This window comes from Oncorhynchus kisutch, linkage group LG14 (assembly GCF_002021735.2).
Source record: "Oncorhynchus kisutch isolate 150728-3 linkage group LG14, Okis_V2, whole genome shotgun sequence".
In the NCBI taxonomy this organism is placed as follows: domain Eukaryota; kingdom Metazoa; phylum Chordata; class Actinopteri; order Salmoniformes; family Salmonidae; genus Oncorhynchus; species Oncorhynchus kisutch.
This window is the reverse complement of record NC_034187.2, coordinates 29,355,115-29,375,483: the sequence shown is the minus strand read 5'-3', so window position 1 is coordinate 29,375,483 and position 20,369 is coordinate 29,355,115. Positions and strand designations below refer to the sequence as shown.

The 20,369-nt window shown below is 42.2% G+C and overlaps 1 protein-coding gene across 4 annotated transcripts in view; it reads left to right on the top strand.

The window, feature by feature from the left end:
• LOC109904530 (ryanodine receptor 3) overlaps positions 1-12,785 on the top strand; it is a 160,897-nt gene extending 148,112 nt beyond the window's left edge. For all 4 annotated transcript variants that reach the window (XM_031788211.1, XM_031788210.1, XM_031788209.1 and 1 more), the window contains 16 exons: positions 1,680-2,992; positions 4,267-4,325; positions 4,517-4,691; positions 4,824-4,910; positions 4,995-5,195; positions 5,493-5,623; positions 6,389-6,431; positions 6,567-6,694; positions 6,797-6,857; positions 6,962-7,108; positions 7,236-7,370; positions 7,557-7,713; positions 11,157-11,221; positions 11,305-11,405; positions 12,058-12,109; positions 12,255-12,785. In XM_031788211.1, the coding sequence (XP_031644071.1) occupies positions 1,680-2,992; positions 4,267-4,325; positions 4,517-4,691; positions 4,824-4,910; positions 4,995-5,195; positions 5,493-5,623; positions 6,389-6,431; positions 6,567-6,694; positions 6,797-6,857; positions 6,962-7,108; positions 7,236-7,370; positions 7,557-7,713; positions 11,157-11,221; positions 11,305-11,405; positions 12,058-12,109; positions 12,255-12,350 (2,951 nt within the window). In that variant the 3' untranslated portion in view covers positions 12,351-12,785. The remainder of the gene's footprint in view (positions 1-1,679; positions 2,993-4,266; positions 4,326-4,516; positions 4,692-4,823; positions 4,911-4,994; positions 5,196-5,492; positions 5,624-6,388; positions 6,432-6,566; positions 6,695-6,796; positions 6,858-6,961; positions 7,109-7,235; positions 7,371-7,556; positions 7,714-11,156; positions 11,222-11,304; positions 11,406-12,057; positions 12,110-12,254) is intronic.
• Positions 12,786-20,369: the final 7,584 nt, after the last annotated feature.

Here is a 20,369-nt window from a genome sequence, read left to right as displayed (position 1 = left end):
ACAAATTCTTATTTTCAATGACGGCCTAGGAACAGTGGGTTAACTGCCTGTTCAGGGGCAGAACGACAGATTTGTACCTTGTCAGCTCGGAGATTCGAACTTGCAACCTTTCGGTTACTAGTCCAACGCTCTAACCACTAGGCTACCCTGCCGCCCCGAGATGTACATAGGGTGCTATATATAGCATTTGAACATATTAAAACAAGAGATATATACAGTGCATTCTGAAATTATTCAGACCCCTTCACTTTTTCTACATTTTGTTGCTTACAGCTTTATTCTAACATTGATTAAATAAAAAAGAATCCTTATCAATCTACACACAATACCCCATAATGACAAAACGAAAACAGGTTTTTAGATGTATTAATTTGTGGGTGTCCATCACCCATTTCATATATGTTATGAATAACATTATGTATTATATATTGAAAGTTGCAAAACATACAATATGTTACGAATTCGCAAAACGTACTATATGTTGCGAATCTGCAAAACATACGATATGCTAAGAATTCTAGCTAGGTTGCTGACGTTAGCTAGGATAGGGTTTAGAGGTTAGGGTTAAGTTTAGGAGTTAGCTTAAAGGGTTAAGGTTAGGGTTAGCTATAATAGTTATGGTTAGGGAAGGGTTAGCTGACATGCTAAGTAGTTGCAAAGTAGCTAAAAAGTAGTACATAGGGGAAAGTTGCTAATTAGCTAAAATGCTAATGTTGTCCGTGATAAGATTCAAAATTGCATCCGTTGGGTTGCTAGATGTTCGCGTCAAACACCTACTCATCAACCCTGACCAACCACCCTACTTTCGTTTTTGCCATAAGTAACATAATAAAATAATCATCCAAATCTGTCAATTTAATCTAGAGATATCAATGTTTTTTTTGCATTGGATGCTTCTCAATCCACATTTTCCTCCGGTAAAATGTGTCAGAACTAGAACGGTGTTTCTCAGACCCGAAAATCGATCTTCTCACGAAAATGTCTGAAGCATCCAAACGATTTGACTTACAAGACTCTATGGAAAGGGGAGATTCTCATGAACACGATGTTTTTTCCGATTTGCTCTACGACTCCTGTGACTAACAGGTACCGGTTTAAAAAAATAAATGGAAGTATGAAGGCAGTTTTGATACCTAAAGGGGTCCTAAAATTCTAAAACAAAGCTAAATGATCCATGGTATGACCATCTTAAAACAATGACAAATGTCATCTTAATTTCATAAAGTAGATGACTCAGCTGTTGACTCATGTATACTCGCTTGTGTCCTATTGTCCTAGTAGTAATTTATACCCACATGTGAATACTTCATCTTATAACTTTTTGACAACCAAGATGACATGTTCTGTAGGCTACAGCAAAGACCCGTTGGAACCAGAACTTGGCATGGACATTTAGCCTACAACACTTATAAACTTTCGGTCCGGTAGAAGATTTGGTCAGTGCCATTAGTGATTATATGATACAGCGCACTGGCTGGCTTGTATGTGGGTATGGCAATCCACTACCGTTTGTCGTGCTGCATGCTGGCAGTGCTTGCTAACTTGTAGTGCAGCACGGCAGTATGTAAGCAGGCCAAAATGAATTGACAACCCAAATCATTGCGTGGGACAGATAGAAATGTGTCACGGACCGAATCCTTTGTGTTTGACACGTGTTCTAAACTTTAGTAACCCCACAGGTAACGTTGTCAATGGAACCATCGGGAAACAGATGGTGGACACCCTGGTGGAGTCCTCCAGCAATGTGGAGATGATCCTCAAGTTCTTCGACATGTTCCTCAAACTCAAAGACCTGACCACATCGGACAACTTCAAGGAGTACGACCCGGAGAGCAAGGGAGTGATCTCCAAGAAGGAGTTCCAGAAGTCCATGGAGAACCAGAAGCAGTACTCCCAGTCAGAGATCGAGTTCTTGCTCTCCTGTGCCGAGGCTGATGAGAACGACATGTTCAACTACGAGGAGTTTGTGAAGCGCTTTCATGAGCCGGCCAAGGACATTGGCTTTAACGTGGCGGTCCTGCTCACCAACCTGTCAGAACACATGCCTCACGACGCCCGTCTGGCCACCTTCCTGGACCTGGCCGAGAGCGTGATAAACTACTTCGAGCCCTACCTGGGCCGCATAGAGATTATGGGTGGAGCCAAGCGCATCGAGAGGGTCTACTTTGAGATCAGCGAGTCTAGTCGTACACAGTGGGAGAAGCCCCAAGTCAAAGAGTCTAAGAGACAGTTTATCTTTGACGTGGTGAATGAGGGTGGAGAGAGCGAGAAGATGGAGCTGTTTGTCAACTTCTGTGAGGACACCATATTTGAGATGCAGCTGGCCTCACAGATCTCTGAGCCTGACGCAGTGGAGCGTCCCGAGGAGGACGACGAGGACAGCCAGAGTGTGACGGAGGAGCCTGAGGAGGAAGAGGAGGAGAGCATGATGGAGTCTCACTCCGCCTTCACCAACTCCTGCGTCTCCATGAGGAAGAACCTGTTCAGCTTCCGCCAGCTGCTGACCTTCAAAAGCATGAGGCGGCAGTACAGGAGGTTCAGGAAGATGAGTGTGAGGGAGATGGTCCAAGGCTTCTTCTCATTCTTCTGGATGATTATCACTGGCGTCTTCCGCTTCCTTTACAACCTGGTGTGGGGCTTCTTCCATATCCTGTGGTCCTCCATGTTTGGCGGGGGCCTGGTGGAGGGGGCCAAGAACATGAAGGTCACAGACATCCTGGGGAACATGCCCGACCCCACACAGTTTGGTATCCATGGTGATGTGCTGGAGACAGAGAAGATGGAGGCGAGTGAGGCGTCATCTGTGGCAGAGATGGGCCACATGGGCCAGGGGGACAAGGCAGAGGCAGATCTGATGGCTGAGCTGCTTAACATCCAAACCAAGAGCCAGGGGGGAAAGCATGCGCCCGAGCCAGGTCTGGGGGACATGGGTGAGGTGGTGGGGGTCGACGCCCCCTCTTTAGCCAGTGCCGTCAAGCAGAAGAAGGCCAAGGTATCTGAATATCCTCAGAAATCACACATTCAGATTTATTACAAGAGTAATGGTTATCTGTGTAAAATCAGGCCTCTGTTATGTGTATGTCACTGAAAATGAACTGTAGTTTAAGCCATTCTTCTCAATGTGCCACAGAACAAATTCTGTTTGGTGTAAATGCATGACATTTGGTGTCTATAGACAGGCCACATTGACAGTGTCAGTCAAAGTTAGAATTTGGAGAAAATGTGAAAATCATTCAAAGGACTAAAACCATATAGTATTGTTATTTGACCTGTTCTAAATATGCCAAATGTATGATTCGACTCATTGTTGTTTGTGACCTACAGCAGTTTCTGTATCACACTGTATTTAGTCTTTGGACACATTGAGTGAATTTTTTTTTTTACACATTTAATTAATCAAGTCATGTGAATACAGGAGGGAGTTCAGATGGGCCTTCGCGCTTCAGCAAACAAGTTACATTACAGCCTTATTCTAAAATGGATTAAATAAAAACATTTCCTCATCAATCTACACACACTACCCCATAATGAAAATCGAAAATATGTCTTTAGAAATGTTTGCAAATGTCTAAAAAAAATAAGATACCTTATTTACATAAGTATTCAGACCCTTTGCTATGAGACTCGAAATTGAGCTCAAGTGCATCCTGTTTCCATTGATCATCCTTGAGATGTTTCTACAACTTGAATGAAGTGGTAAAGTCTGTGGTAAAGTCAATTTATTGGACATGATTTGGAAAGGCACAAACCTGTCTATATAAGGTCCCACAGTTCACGGTATATGTCAGAGCATATATGTTTTTTTTTTTTTTGTACTATTTTCTACATTGTAGAGTAATAGTGAAGACGTCACAACTATGAAATAACACATATGGAATCATGTAGTAACCAAAAAAGTGTTAAACAAATCAAAACATTTTATATTTGACATTTTTCAAAGTAGCCACTCTTTGCCTTGAAAGCTTAGCATCCTCTTGCTAAGCTTCACCTGGAATGCTTTTCCAACAGTCTTGGAATTGAATTTGGAACATATATTCACATGGTTTGATTCATGAAATGTGTATATAAAAAAAACAGTAACCCCAAAGACTAAATATAGTACAATATCAAACGCTCACATTGTAGACAAACGCTTTGGCGATTTTAAAACATTTCTTCAGATTTGTCCATCAGTATGCTCACAGAAAAAGTGTACCAAAGTTTTTATTTATTTATTTCCATTATGAACATGAATGGGTTTACCAGGATTCCATGTGTTTCTTGAAGGAGGCTGCGACTAAGGAGCCTACCAACGGAGACCACAAAGCCGAGCCAGAGAAATCAGAGTGAGTGGCCTAATGCGTCCTTGATCTTTGATTTGATTCTCAGTGTGAACACAAGATTCCCTACCTGACTGAGCCGTAACAGCATTTGTGTTTGCTCCTGCTGGAAGCGGAACTGATTTGGTGAGGGTGCTTGTTGTCTGTTGGTCTGTCTGTGCATCACCCTGTTTAATGGTGTGTGTTTGTGTCTACAGCCCAGAGGATGGGGAGAAGAAGGACCAGGACAAAGTCAAAGAGGATGCTCCCCCAGAGCCCTCACCGGAGGAGAAGAAGGCCCCCAAGAAGAGACCGGGACTGAAGAAAGAGTCTCCAGAGGAGTTCATGGCCAGCTTCTTCTCTAGTCTGGACATCTACCAGACCAAGATGCTGGTGAAACCACACACTGATGCTATACCCATTCACATCATTTAGCCCTGTTATCATAATAGCACATTAGTGTTTGTGGTGTTGCATGCTGTATGGCATATTATTGTCTAATATATGCTTGTATGTGTTTTTCAGAACTATCTGGCCAGAAACTTCTACAACCTGCGTTTCTTGGCATTGTTTGTTGCATTTGCCATAAACTTTATTCTGCTCTTCTACAAAGTAAGTCAAACCCTATCTAATCAAATAGAGCACAGTGTTACTATTGGGCTGTCATGGATATACACTGAGCGTGTGTTATGTCAGGTGACTGGAGATGACGGGGATGACGATGATCCAGATCCCTGGAATGGAGGTGGAGCTACTGATGAACAGGATGATGAAGGTGGGATGGAGTATTTTGTCCTGCAGGAGAGCACCGGCTACATGGCACCTACACTGCGCTTCTTGGCCATACTACACACAGTCATCTCTTTCCTGTGTGTGGTGGGATACTACTACCTTAAGGTACAGTTTTCAAACACACACATACAGATAACTAACTTATATGCACACATACCAAAATATTTATAATATCCCTTGAGAATAAATGTTTCATCATTATAATGGACTAGTAATAAACACAGCAGTTTTCAAGAAGTCCTTTATATTGTAATATGGGAACTAATCTACCATCAATACATTATTCCCCCTTTTTCTGAAGGTGTATTTGGTAAACACCAGCGTGTGATGATATTATCTCAGACAGTACCTTGTGGGGCTGTGATCTAATGTTCTGTCTGTGTGTCTGTCCGTGTCCCCAAGGTGCCTCTGGTGGTGTTCAAGAGAGAGAAGGAGATCGCCAGGAAGTTGGAATTTGACGGCCTCTACATCACAGAGCAGCCGTCAGACGATGACATCAAAGGGCAGTGGGACCGCCTCGTCATCAACACCCCGTAAGTCATATAGAGCATAACTATAATCATCACCGCAAACTATAATCATCACCGCAAACTATAATCATCACCGCAAGCTATAATCATCACCGCAAACTATAATCATCACCGCAAACTATAATCATCACAACAAACTATAATCATCACCGCAAACTATAATTATCACCGCAAGCTATAATCATCACCGTAAACTATAATCATCACCGCAAACTATAATCATCACCGCAAACTATAATCAAACTATAATCATCACCGCAAACTAGAATCATCACCGCAAACTAGAATCATCACCGCAAACTAGAATCAAACTAGAATCATCACTGCAAACTATAATCATCACCGCAAACTATAATCATCACCGCAAACTATAATCACCGCAAGCTATAATCATCACCGCAAGCTATAATCATCACCGCAAGCTATAATCATCACCGCGAACTATAATCATCACCGCGAACTATAATCATCACCGCAAACTATAATCATCACCGCAAACTATAATCATCACCGCAAACTATAATCATCACCGCAAACTATAATCATCACCGCAAACTATAATCATCACCGCAAACTATAATCATCACCGCAAACTATAATCGTCACCACAAACTATAATCGTCCCCGCAAACTATAATCATCAACTTTTTGGTATTTGAATGTAGTTTTCAGATTGTGGTTTACTTGTTTATACCAAGGTTTTTGTTTAACTCCCTGTCTTGTACCTTCTCATTGTAATAATGATATTTACCATCCTCTTTTGTGTAGTTCCTTCCCTAATAACTACTGGGACAAGTTTGTGAAACGCAAGGTAAGTAGACAGTATTTAATTAATTATTGGTGGAATTTTTATGAATTATTCACCAGATCAATATGACTTGAACATGCACATACTTTTTCTACTATTTACTCTGTTTCTCCTTGTTTCATGGCCTGCTGCTGTTAGGTGATCAATAAGTATGGAGATCTGTATGGAGCAGAGAGGATAGCAGAGCTGCTGGGGCTGGATAAGAGTGCTCTGGACTTCAACCCCACAGAGGAGACGGTGGTGAAGGAGGCATCGCTGGTGTCCTGGTGAGACCCTGGGAGAGTGGCCTATAATAGAGTTGTCGAGTTAGCATACACAGAGTGAAGTCAAAAACAGTACAATTCACATCAATCCACCTCTTTTGACAGGTTGAGCTCTATTGACACCAAGTACCAGTGCTGGAAAATGGGTGTGGTGTTTACAGACAATGTAAGTGTTCCACATTTACAAAGAGCATCATTTGGTATATGATAACACCACATTATTGTTGACTTGATCTGACTGATCTGTTTCTATGTTGTGTGTCCCTGCAGTCATTCCTGTACCTGGTGTGGTACACCACCATGTCCATCCTGGGTCACTACAACAACTTCTTCTTCGCTGCCCATCTGTTGGACATCGCCATGGGCTTCAAGACCCTCCGGACCATACTGTCCTCGGTCACCCACAATGGCAAACAGGTGGGTGCAGTTTGGCCACCAGGCAACAGGGGTCAGTGTTGAGTCAGAGCTCTAGTTCTGCCTTGGTATTAACCATAGAGATAAAGTACATCACAGTGGAAGTAACCTGAGGTATTCTCTGTCTCAGCTGGTTCTGACTGTAGGTCTCCTGGCGGTGGTGGTCTATCTGTACACTGTGGTGGCCTTCAACTTCTTCCGCAAATTCTACAACAAGAGTGAGGATGACAACCAGCCCGATATGAAGTGTGACGACATGATGACTGTGAGTCCTTGGATTTTTCCACTAACATCATAATGTGGAGGCCACACTAGTTAAAAAATAAATCAATAAATTTAACACCAGCCCAGTTTAACAATCCTGTTTGGTGCCTTGTGAATTGATCTATTGCATTTCCATTCAGCGTCACTCTCTTTCTCACCTTCTCTCTGTCTCTCTCTCCTCCATCAGTGCTACCTGTTCCACATGTACGTTGGTGTGAGGGCAGGGGGTGGAATCGGGGATGAGATCGAGGACCCCGCGGGCGACCCGTACGAGCTCTACCGCATCCTCTTCGACATCACCTTCTTCTTCTTTGTCATCGTCATCCTGCTGGCCATCATACAGGGTACGTACTGTACTAATCTGGATCACAGGAGGCAGTATCTGGGACAGCGAAGGGGACCAGGGTGAGACCCAGCAGGGTCAGTGTCACTCTGGCTCCCTGGTGTCAAAGTCACCCTGCTCCCTATGGGCTGGAAGGGGCTGTGAAACGGGCTGTGTAGGGAGGGGATTAATCACCCATAGAGAGAGACCCATAACTCGGTCTGTCTGTCTCCACTAGTCTCCACCAGGCCCTTACACACAGGCCCTTAATGTTTCTCTCACAGTCAGAAAGCCTCAAACTTTCCAATGGTTTTTCCACCTCAGACAGAGACAATCAGTCAGCCTCATGTCTCTCCCACAGGCACGCAAACTGACTGCTCACCTCACAGTAAGTCTAGAACACACAGACAGATACAGCCTGTACCCTAAAACAAGTAAAAGTATAGATACCTTAATAGAAAGTTACTCAAGTAAAAGTGAGTCACCCAGTAAAATCCTACTTGAGTAAAAGTCTAAAAGTATTTGGTTTTAAATATACTTAAGTATCAAAAGTAAATGTAATTGCTCAAATATACTAAGTATCTAAAGTAAAAGTATAAATAATTTCAAAACTATTTGTGTTTAGTGAGTCCACCAGGCCAGAGGCAGTAGTGATGACCACATGTTCTATTGATAAGTACGTGAATTATTTGACAACTTTCTTGTCCTGCTAAGCAATCAAAAAAATTACTGTTGGTTGTCAGGGAAAATGTTTGGAATAAAAAGTACATTATTTTCTTGAGGAATGTAGTGAAGTAAAAGTTGTAAAAAAAAAAAATAGTTGTGCTAGAGGAGTTACTACAGATCCGGGTTCGATCCCAGGCTGTGTCGCAGTCGGCCATGACCGGGAGACCGGTGCACAATTGGCCCAGCGTCGTCCAGGTTGGGGGATGGTTTGGCCGGCCGGGATGTCCTTGTCCCATTGCGCTCTAGCGACTCTTGGGGCAGGCTGGGGGAATGCACGCTGACATGGTCGCCAGTTGGACGGTGTATCCTCGGACACATTGATGTGGTTGGCTTCCGGGTTAAGCGAGCAGTGTGTCAGAGTCGTGTTTCGGAGGACGCATTGCTCTCGATCTTCGCCTCTCCCGAGTCTATACAGGAGTTGCAGCTATGGGACAAGACTGTAACTACTGTACCAATTGGATATCACGAAATTGGGATGAAAAGGGGCAAAAACAATATTCAGTTCCAGTCAAAAGTTTGGACACATCTTCAAGGGTTTTTCTTTATTTGTACTCATTTCTACATTGTAGAATAATATTAAAGACATCAAAACTATGAAATAACACATGGAATCATGTAGTAACCAAAAAAGTGTTAAACAAATGTATTTGACATTCTTCAAAGTAGCCACCCTTTGCCTTGATGACAGCTTTGCACACTTTAACCAGCTTCATGAGGAAGTCACCTGGAATGCATTTCAATTAACAGGTGTGCCTTGTTAAAAGTTAATTTAAAAGGAATTACTTTCCTTCTTAATCCATTTGAGCCAATCAGTTGTGTTGTGACAAGGTAGGGTTGATATACATAAGAAAGCCCTATTTGGTAAAAGACCAAGTCCATATTATGGCAAGAACAGCTCAAATAAACAAAGAGAAACGACAGTCCATCATCACTTTAAGGTCAGTCAATGCGGAAATGTAAAGAACTTTGAACGTTTCTTCAAGTGCAGTCGCAAAAACCATCAAGCGCTATGATGAAACTGGCTTTCATGAGGACCGCAACAGGAAAGGAAGACCCAGAGTTACCTCTGCTGCAGAGGATACGTTCATTAGTTACCAGCCTCAGAAATTGCAGCCCAAATAAATGCTTCACAGAGTTCAAGTAACAGACACATCTCAACATCAACTGTTCAGAGGAGACTGCGTGAATCATGGCCTTCATGGTCGAATTGCTGCAAAGAAACCACTACTAAAGGACACCAATCAGAAGAAGAGACTTGCTTGGGCCAAGAAACATGAGCAATGAACATTATACCGGTGGAAATATGTCCTTTGGTCTGATGTGTCCAAATTTGAGATTTTTGGTTCCAACCGCCGTGTCTTTGTGAGATGCAGAGTAGGTGAACGGATGATCTCTGCATGTGTGGTTCCCATCGTGAAGCATGGAGGAGGAGCTGTTATGGTGTGGGGGTGCTTTGCTGGTGACACTGTCAGTGAATATATTTACAATTCAAGGCTCACTTAACCAGCATGGCTACCACAGCATTCTGCAGCAATATGCCATCCCATCTGGTTTGCGCTTAGTGGGACTATAATTTGTTTTTCAACAGGACAATGACCCAACACACCACCAGGCTGTGTAAGGGCTATTTGACCAAGAAGGAGAGTGATAGAATGCTGCATCAGATGACCTGGCCTCCACTATCCCCTGACCGCAACCCAATTTGAGGTGGTTTGGGATGAGTTGGACCGCAGAGTGAAGGAAAAGCAACCAACAAGTCCTCTGCATAATGTGGGAACTCCTTCAAGACTGTTGGAAAAGCATTCCAGGTGAAGCTGGGTGAGAGAATGCCAAGAGTGTGCAAAGCTGTCATCAAGGCAAAGGGTGGATACTTTGTGGAATCTAAAATATATTTTTATTTGTTTTTAACACTTTTTTGGTTACTACATGATTGTACATTTTGACTGGTGTGTGTATATATATATATATATATATGTTAGAGGAATTAAATTCCTTTATGTTTTAATTAACCAATTCAATTAAACACTCTGCCCACTCCTAAGAATTTATTTGCATAAAATGGACAGAGACCAGTCTCAAAATCAATCTGTAGCATTTATTCTCGAGAGTACTGAACATGATACAATTTACAACAGGTTATGAACTGAAAATGATGTCATTAGGTTTCAAACTGTCCTGTCCCTCCTCCACTCCGGTACAATGGTAGTATAGTTCTCAAGCCTTCCTACATTGACCCCCACCAGTATAGATAATTTATGACCAAGCCAAGGCCTTCCTGTGTAGATAAGCATTCTAGCCAGTCTGACGATAAGTTCATTCGTTTCTACCAAGGAACAGACAGTCATTGTTCTAATTCTTGATTATAATTACATACATTATATTCAGTCCTAGTATTAAAATAAAATGAATACATCTATACAATAACATAATAGTATTCTGATTAGTCAGTCCTGATTGAAATGTATACATAATTAGTCATTATTGATTTAAAAAATCCCTTAACACTATATATATATAGTAAAGTACAGATACTCCCAAAAAATACTTTAGTAGTACTTTAAAGTATTTTTACCTAAGTACTTTACACCACTGCCTAAAGTGATGCTGCTTCCCATAGTCAGCCGCTGTTCAACCATTGAAATATTTTACATTGCAATACAAAAAGCTGTGGGGGGGAGGAGAATTGTGTTAAGTTGCCCTGTCCATAAAGAGATATCTTCACTGGTTGTGTGTCTGTAGGTCTGATCATTGATGCTTTTGGAGAGCTGAGAGACCAACAGGAGCAAGTCAAAGAGGATATGGAGGTGAGAGACTTTGGTTTACTTTCATCTGTAGTGCAGGTCAACTGAAGACAATGTTTGAGTGTTTCATCAATTTTTTTCCTCAGACCAAATGTTTCATCTGTGGCATCGGTAATGACTACTTTGACACGACGCCTCACGGCTTTGAGACACACACCTTACAAGAGCACAACTTGGCCAACTACCTGTGAGTATCTAGACTGAATGTAACCCGGCACTTAAAAGCTAGACTTTTTTTGTCTCTGAAGTATCAATTAGCCGACAGGTCTTTCGTCTTCCTGCATATTTATACCCACTTGTTTACTATTAAACCACCTGATGGATGGCTTTTACACAACAGTTGATGGTATCTATGCCCCAGTAAAAAATAAATAAACAGTGCCCATCAGCCAGCATTCTTCCACCCTCTATAAGCTCAGTGCTCATCTATTGTTTCTGTGCTAGCTAGCTGGAAAATAGGAAGCCATGTGGTCTTCATCTGCCCACTCAGTCAACTGGAGGAGGACATAACGCTAACCTTACTAGCTCATTGATTTACTTACTAGGTTGATTGGAAAATAGGTGTGTGATATCATCTTATGTATGCATCATACATTTTGATTTGGTGTGCAGTGGAACTCAGTACTCAGTACTCTGATGGTTGAGGATAAGACACATGGATGATTGATAAGATCATCAAGAACATTATGCTCGAATGAGGCTTTAATTTCCTCCTGCTATAGCCATTTGTAGTTGTGAAAGAGGTCAGTTGATCTTTGAGATGTTGAATGATGCAAGTGAAATATGACTGTGGATCAAGTGGTAATTTTCATGTATCTCAAATCTATTTGACTTGACAGGTTTTTCCTGATGTATCTTATCAACAAAGATGAGACAGAACACACCGGTCAGGTATGGCGCTTGTCACTCTTTTGACCCCTTTGTCCTGTGAAAAGGTTGTCATTTCAGGACCCAAAGTTAACTGTGACTCACCAGTTTTTAGGCTCGGCTCATTTGCTGCTATAGATTGACCAGTCTTTTTGTCTGCTTCCTCCAGGAGTCATACGTGTGGAAGATGTATCAGGAGAGGCTCTGGGACTTTTTCCCTGCTGGAGACTGTTTCAGAAAGCAGTATGAGGACCAGCTTGGATAGAGCTGACAGACAGGTCGCTGTCATCCTACGGACTGGACTACAGTCCTACAAAGAGCTGCTCCAGGTACACTCCCACTTCCTCCTAACAGCTAGCTGATGACGGTTGGTAACCATTCACCGGCCTATTGCCTCCTCTAAATGTGTGAGACTAGAGGAGAGGGGAGATGCTATCTTCCATGTGATGGAATAACCATTTTCACATCAACGTCAAATGTACCTGTACATGTTACCTTTGGTACAGTACCAACCTCCAAGAACGTGACTATATTACAACCTGCCCAGACAGATTTCAGTTTTGAACATTTTTGTCTTTTTATTTTTGACAACGTGTTGCCTTTTCCTCCACATAACCCCGAACCATTGCACAATTATTGGTCTTTTTGAGAAACACTGGGTTGTGTGGGGTTATGGGACAACGTGTGAGTCTTGGCCTGTTGCAATATGCACAAGAAGACTATTTCAATATTTCAAGAATGTTGAAAATGAGACTTATGCCAAAAGATAGGTGGGCAGATTTTTACAGAGAGCATACTGTATGTGATTTAACAAAGTTAAAAAAAATGTTGTTCGAGTAATGTGCTTTCAGATATGAAGTATTGATTATAGAGGACTTAAACCAGGGGAAATGTTGATTATATGATAAAAATGCCTGAATCAAGTACTTGATGAAGTGCCTTATCTACATTACAACGGAGCTATGCAAAACCATGTGTTTTTCTTTCTGCAATGGATGTGCAGTAGTTTTCCTGGACCAGAAACAAGCAGCTGTTCAGAGTCATTACTTTGTGGCTTATGTTTTTAATTTGAAAATGGATGAGCAGTGTTGAGTATTTTGCCAACTGCAGAATCTACACAAAAGGCTCTGGATAGAACCAAAAAGGTTGTATTGTTTGCTTCATATACTGTATGGCAACCTTATAGGTTCAATATAGAACCCTTTTGCAGGGTTCTTTGATCAGACCCCAGGGTTCTTCACTGACCCAACATTGGTTCCATAGAGAACCATTGGGTTCCATATAGGGTTCTATATGGAACCAATTTCAGTTCTGTATATAACCTTAAGGGGTGCCATATATGACGCAAGCATGGAACCCTTTTTGGTTCTATCCAGAACCTTTTAATCTAAGAGTGTAACTGCAAACGAGTATAAATTACACACTCGTCCTAGTATATCATATGTCCGAATTTATTAAACACCTTGAAACAAAAAATAAATTGCTATTGTATGGCTATTTGTATGTAGTAGCATTGCTGAACCGTGCATTTCCCTGAAGGACAAATAAAGAAATCAATTAAATAACTGGAGTCACTTCACACAGTGTTTCTTGTTGGATTTTACTATCTATCTTTTTTGCTATAGTTAAGGACAAAGTATGTCGCCTACAGTACAAACTACAGCAAACTTGCGTGTAATATCTCACTGTCCAGTTGCTCCTTTACTGACACCTAATCACCTCCTGATGTGACTCGTGAGTTCATATCAGGGGATTTAGCTTCTTTTTTTTAAGCATTGCGTAATTTCCCCTAAAGATAATGGGCATGTGAAGCTGAGCCTGGCTCTCCTTTACCTAACCACTCTTTGAATGACAAATATAACCTACAGTTTAGGCCTGACTGTTAGGTGTTAGCTAGGGTGGCTTTGAAGGTTTACCACATTCAGCCTCCACATTTAGTATTTAAATTTGTATTATCAGTAAGGTAGTATAACCAGTCCTAGCTTTTGGTTTTAGATAGTAGCTACTGAATAGTGTTGGTCAGTCCAGTCCTACCTGGGTGCAGGAGGCATGCAGGAGATCAGCAGGCTGGTTCCCTGCCTTGGCCGATGGGAGTTTTATCCCTAGTACTCACGGTGCCACCTGTCAGTTCGTATTATGTCCCTCCCACCTCAGCGGGCAAATTTATTGAAAATGAAATATCTCATTTACATACACTGCATGACCAAAAGTTGGTCCCCTCTTTGCTGCTATAACAGCCTCCACTCTTCTGGGAAGGCTTTCTACTAGATGTTGGAACATTGCTGCTATAACAGCCTCCACTCTTCTGGGAAGGCTTTCCACTAGATGTTGGAACATTGCTGCTGGGACTTTCTTCGATTCAGCCGCAAGAGCATTAGTGAGGTCAGGCACTGATGTTGGGTGACTAGGCCTTGCTCGCAGTCGGCGTTCCAATTCATCCCAAAGGTGTTTGATTGCGTTGAGGTCATTGCTAGACTTCCATGTTCAAGTCTTGCCATAGATTTTCAAGCCAATTTAAGTTAAAACTGTAACTAGGCCACTCAGGAACATTCAAAGTAATCTTGGTAAGCAACTCCAGTATGTTTGTCCTTGTGTTTTAGGTTATTGTTCTGCTGAAAGGTGGATTTGTCTCCCCGTGTCTGTTGGAAAGCAGACAACCAGGTTTTCCTCTAGGATTTTGTCTATGCTTAACTCTATTCCATTTATTTTTATCCTTAACTCCCTAGTCCTTTCCGATGACAAGCATACACATAACATGATGCAGCCACCACCATATGAAGAGGGGTACTCAGTGATGTGTTGGATTTGCCCCAAACATAACGTTTTTTATTCAGGACATTAAGTTAATTTATGCATATTCAATATTCAATGAATGCTATTAATATTCAATGTCTGCTTATTTTTTAATCATCTACCAACAGGTGCCCTTCTTTGCAAGATATTGGAAAACCTCCCTGGTCTTTGTGGTTGAATCTGTGTTTGAAATTCACTGCTTGACCAAGGGACCTTAAAGATAATTGAATGTGTGGGGTACAGAGATGAGGAAGTCATTCAAAAATCATGTTAAACACGGGTATTGCACACAGTGAGTCCATGCAATTTATTAGGTGACCTGTTAAGGACATTTTTACTCCTGAACTTATTTAGGCTTGCCATTACAAAGGGTCTGGATACTTAAAAACATAATTCCTCTTTGACATTATAGGGTATTGGGTGTAGGCCAGTCACACACAATCTACATGTAATCCATTTTAAATCCAGGCTTTCTGTTGGCACTGGTATTGTGTATAACCTTCTCAGGCATGAAACATGGACTGTTTCCCAGATAGCTCACGCCCACATCCAACACCACAACATGACACAGAGAACATGAAGATTTACAGCACCTGCTACACAGCCCATTTCTCAACCTGCAACTAAGAATAGCCTACTGTATGGATGCTACGGCAGACATGGCTGGGAATCGATCCTGCAGCTCTCCGTAACATCGCTGATGGCCCGACCAATGAGCCAGCAGCAGAACACAACCCACACCTTTTAACCCCTTCTCCTGCGACCTCATATCATGCACGCTGGACAAACAAGACTCAGAAATGACCATGTCATTATCTCCCACAGAATGGGAACTGAGAGAGAGGCTATTAACAAGGGCCATTATAATGTTTCTTGTCACATCTCCGTGCACCTGGTGTCTGACCTTCTGCTCCATCTGGTCATTCAGCAAGATGCATGGCCGGACACCGGATGACCAAGGGACAATGACCATACTTAAGGGACATATTCCACTTAATTTAACCACACTCCTATTCGAGACCTGGACCCCATTGACTAAAATATTTACAAGCCACTTTACGAGTATTATTGTCAAGTGGTAACTTAATAATTTTGTAGAGCCAAGAGAACTACTGAAATATGTCATGTACAGTGCCTTCAGAAAGTATTCAGAACCCTTGACTTTTTTGTGTTACAGCCTTATTCTAAAATTTATTAAATTGTTTTTTTTCCCTCATTAATTTACAAACAATACCCTAGAATGACTAATGATATAAAAATGACATCACATTTACATAAGTATTCAGACCCTTTACTCAGTACATTGTTGAAGCACCTTTGGCAGCAATTACAGCCTACACCTGTATTTGGGGAGTTTCTCTCATTCTTCTCTGCAGATCCTCTCAAGCTCTGTCAGGTAGGATGGGGAACGTTGCTGCACAGCTATTTTGAAGTTTCTCTAGAGATGTTCTATTTGGTTCAAGTCCGGGCTCTAGCTGGTCACTCAAGGACATTCAGAGACTTGTCCCGAAGCCACTCCTGCGTTGTCTTGGCTGTGGGCATAGGGTCGTTGTCCTGTTGGAAGGTGAACCTTCGCCCCAGTCTGAGGTCCTGAGCGCTCTAGAGACAAGGATGTCTCTGTACTTTGATCAGTTCATCTTTGCCTCAATTCTGACTAGTCTCCCAGTCTGTGCCGCTGAAAAACATCCCCCCACAGCTTGATGCTGCCACCACCATGCTTCACCGTAGAGATGGTGCTTGGTTTCCTCCAGACTTGGCGCTTGGCATTCAGACCAAAGTGTTCAATCTTGGTTTCATCAGACCAGAGAATCTTATTTATCATGATCTGTGAGTCTTTAGGTGCCTTTTGGCAAACTCCAAGCGGGCTGCCGTGTGCCTTTTACTGAGGGGCTTCCATCTGGCCACTCGACCATAAAGGCCTGATTGTTGGAGTGCTGCAGAGATTGTTGTCCTTCTGGAAGGTTCTCCCATCTCCACAGACGAACTCTAGAGCTCTGTCAGAGTGACCATTGGGTTCTTGGTCACCTCCCTGACCAAGGCCCTTCTCCCCCGATTGCTCAGTTTGGCCTGGCGGCCAGCTCTAGGGAGAGTCTTGGAGGTTCCAAACGTCTTCCATTTAAGAAGGATGTGTTCTTGGGGACCTTATTTTTTTGTACCCTTCCCCATATCTGTGCTTCGACACAATCCTGTCTCGAAGCTCTACAGACAATTCCTTCAATTTCATGGCTTGGTTTTTGCTCTGACACTGTCATCTGTGGGACCTTATATAGACAGGTATGTGCCTTTCCAAATCAATTGAATTTACCACAGGTGGACTCCAAGTTGTAGAAAATCTCAAGGATTATCAATGGAAACAGGATGCACCTGAGCTCAATTTCAAGTCTCATAGCAAAGGGTCTGAATACTTCTGTAAATAAGGTATTTTTGTTTTTGCTTTGTCATTATGCTGTATTGTGTGTAGATTGCTGAGGATTTATTTAATACATTTGGGAATAAGGCTGTGACGTAACAAAATGTGGAAAAAGTCAAGGGGTCTGAATACTTTCCGAAGGCACTGTATATTGTCGTGTCTTTGGCTATGCCGGATTAAGTGATATGCTATTCTATAAAAGCATTTTTCTGTCATTAATATTACCTGATTTAAGCTACTCAGGTAAATAATCAACTAGAAAGTCGGGGCACCGCGAAAGAATGTTTATAGAGCTGTTATCTTCCGAATAAACTCTTAAAGACCTGGTAATATTTTACGTCAGTAGCAGTCAATATTTAATCCTCACCTTATTTAGTCTCATCTGAAAGTTGTAAATTCTTGGTTATCTTCACGAACCCTGGCTAACAAGTTGAATCAGCAATACAACATTTGGTTTAATTATTTATTTACTAAATACCTAACTAATCACACAGAATTACATATACACAGAATGAATCATACATTGATGGTTCTGGTGAAAGGAGCCGATATAGCGGCTGGTTACACAAAGAAAGGGGGGGTTTGAGTGAAAGAGTGGGAAGACTGAGGAACAAAGGGAGAAGCTATGCTATCGTAAATACAGTATATATGCATTCTAAATTACCGCCCATTTTAAAAAGGAAAATGCAATAAATATTTACTCTGAGCTGCGCTTCGGTAGATTGGTTGTCGATGGAAGGCCGGTTTGTCCTTTGAAGAATGTCTCTTGGTGAACTGGAGCATGGTAGAATGTCCATCCTGTCTCCCTGTAGCGCTGTCTTAGGCGTCTCACAGTACGAGCATTGCAATTTATTGCCATGGCCACATCTGCAGTCCTCATGCCTCCTTGCAGCATGCCTACGGCACATTCACGCAGGTGAGCAGGGACCCTGGGCATCTTTCTTTTGGTGTTTTTCAGAGTCAGTAGAAACTTAGTGACCTAAGCTGCAGGCTAATGGTAAATCTAGACTTGGTTTCCTCTATTGTAGTCAATTGCTCCTCTTTCACCCCAGATGCCATACTAACCCTGATTCAGATGACCATCCTATCCATGCTGGATTACGGGAATATAATTTATAGATCGGCAGGTAAGGGTGCTCTCGAGCGGCTAGATGTTCTGTACCATTCGGCCATCAGATTTGCCACCAATGCTCCTTATAGGACACATCACTGCATCACTATATACTCCTCTGTAAACTGGTCATCTCTGTATACCCATCGCAAGACACACTGATTGATGCTTATTTATAAAACCCTCTTAGCCCTCACTCCCTCCTATCTGAGATATCTACTGCAGGCCTCATTCTCCAAATACAACATCCGTTCTGCCAGTCACATTATGTTAAAAGTCCCCAAAGCACACACATCCCTGGGTCGCTGGTCTATACAGTTTGTTGCAGCTAGCAACTGGAACGAGCTGCAACAAACACTCAAACTGGACAGTTTTATCTCAATCTCTTCATTCAAAGACCTAATTATGGACACTCTTACTGACAGTTGTGGTTGCTCTGCGGGACGCTCTCCCGAGCCCGTACGGGAGTTGTAGCGATGAGACAAGATAGTAGCTACTAACAATTGGATACCATGAAAAAGGGGTAAAAATGTAAATAAAACTTCTGCTTAAGTGGATGAGTTATTGGTACAGATTACCGTCATTTAAATCTTAATTACAGCTCAACTGACTGGGAGTGCCACAGCGCAAGAGGGACTGAATGAATGAAGAAGGAATATTTGCAATCAAAGCTTGTGTTCAAGATGAGATTCATTTTAAAGCAAGTTACTGTATGAAGAAAGGGCTATTTTTAAACAGAGATGATTAAAATGGTAGTTTAGGAGATATACTCTACAGTAAAGGGTTTATCCTTTGAAGGTGAAGGTGACCTGAAACTCAGGACTCGGGAGCTTAATCTGAAGGGTGTGTTCTTTGTGCAGATTGTGACTGCACTGTGGCATTGTTTCTGTAAAAAGAGGTTAAGCACATCAATTGTAGGCTACGAAAGTATTTGTGACTGTATAGTATTTTTGTGGGCATATACTGGCTAGTGTGTGTGCGTATGCTTGCATGTGTGTGAGTGGGCTGACACAGTGCCCTCTGTCTGTTCTCTCTTCAGTGCTGGCAGTGTACTCCTGTGACAGATGTGGCCCTCCCTCCAGCACCTTCTCTCCAAAGATGGATACAGTAGAGAGAATGAAGGGATGTGAGAGAGTGAAAAAATTGTTAAGAGGTAAAAAATAGAGGGATACAGTAGAGAGACAGATGGAGAGATGATGCTGCAGTGTGTTAGGAGAAAGAGAGGTGCATTAGATTGAGAGATCTCAGGATAACACTGTTTTAAATCCATATTTTCCTTCCCTGATCTCATCTTTCTTTCACAGTGCATATTTTCTGTAACTTCTCATATGGTCAGTGCATTCTAAGACCTGATTTATCAGGATTGCGGGCTCATGGTGGGTTCGATCCCGCCGTTGTTCTAGAAATTGGAGTAATTACATAAGTGCTCTGTGGGACTGGGTAAATCCTCACATCCGCTGGGGTCATGACCCTGCACTCTCAGGGACTGAGCCTGGAGTTGATGTACAGTAGGCCTTAATATGTCTGGGATACAGATCATTTCATGACACTTGAAGTGACACATTAAACAGCTATACTTATACTATTGCTATTTCTACTGTTTCCTGTCAGATCATTCACCCTCATTGACACAGAGGGCATGGGGCAGTAAAGCTGAATAGTGGAGAAGGATTCACTCCAACATCATTCTAAGTAGGAGTAAGTGTTATTGTGCTGCAACACCGCTCGATCCCAGAGAAGTTCAATTTGGTCAAAGGTATGGAACTCTTGTGCTTTCTACGTTTCGCACTCTGCTCTGCGACTCCCTGCCGAGAGTTGACATGTTTGAACATCAGGAGACAAAAAATAATGGCTCCGTTCAGTGCTGAGGACATCTCCTTGGAGAGAGCAGCTTTCAACAATCCTCTCGTAGTGACTCATTCACTAAGCTACATTCAAATGGATGTCAGAAAGGACACCATCACACGATT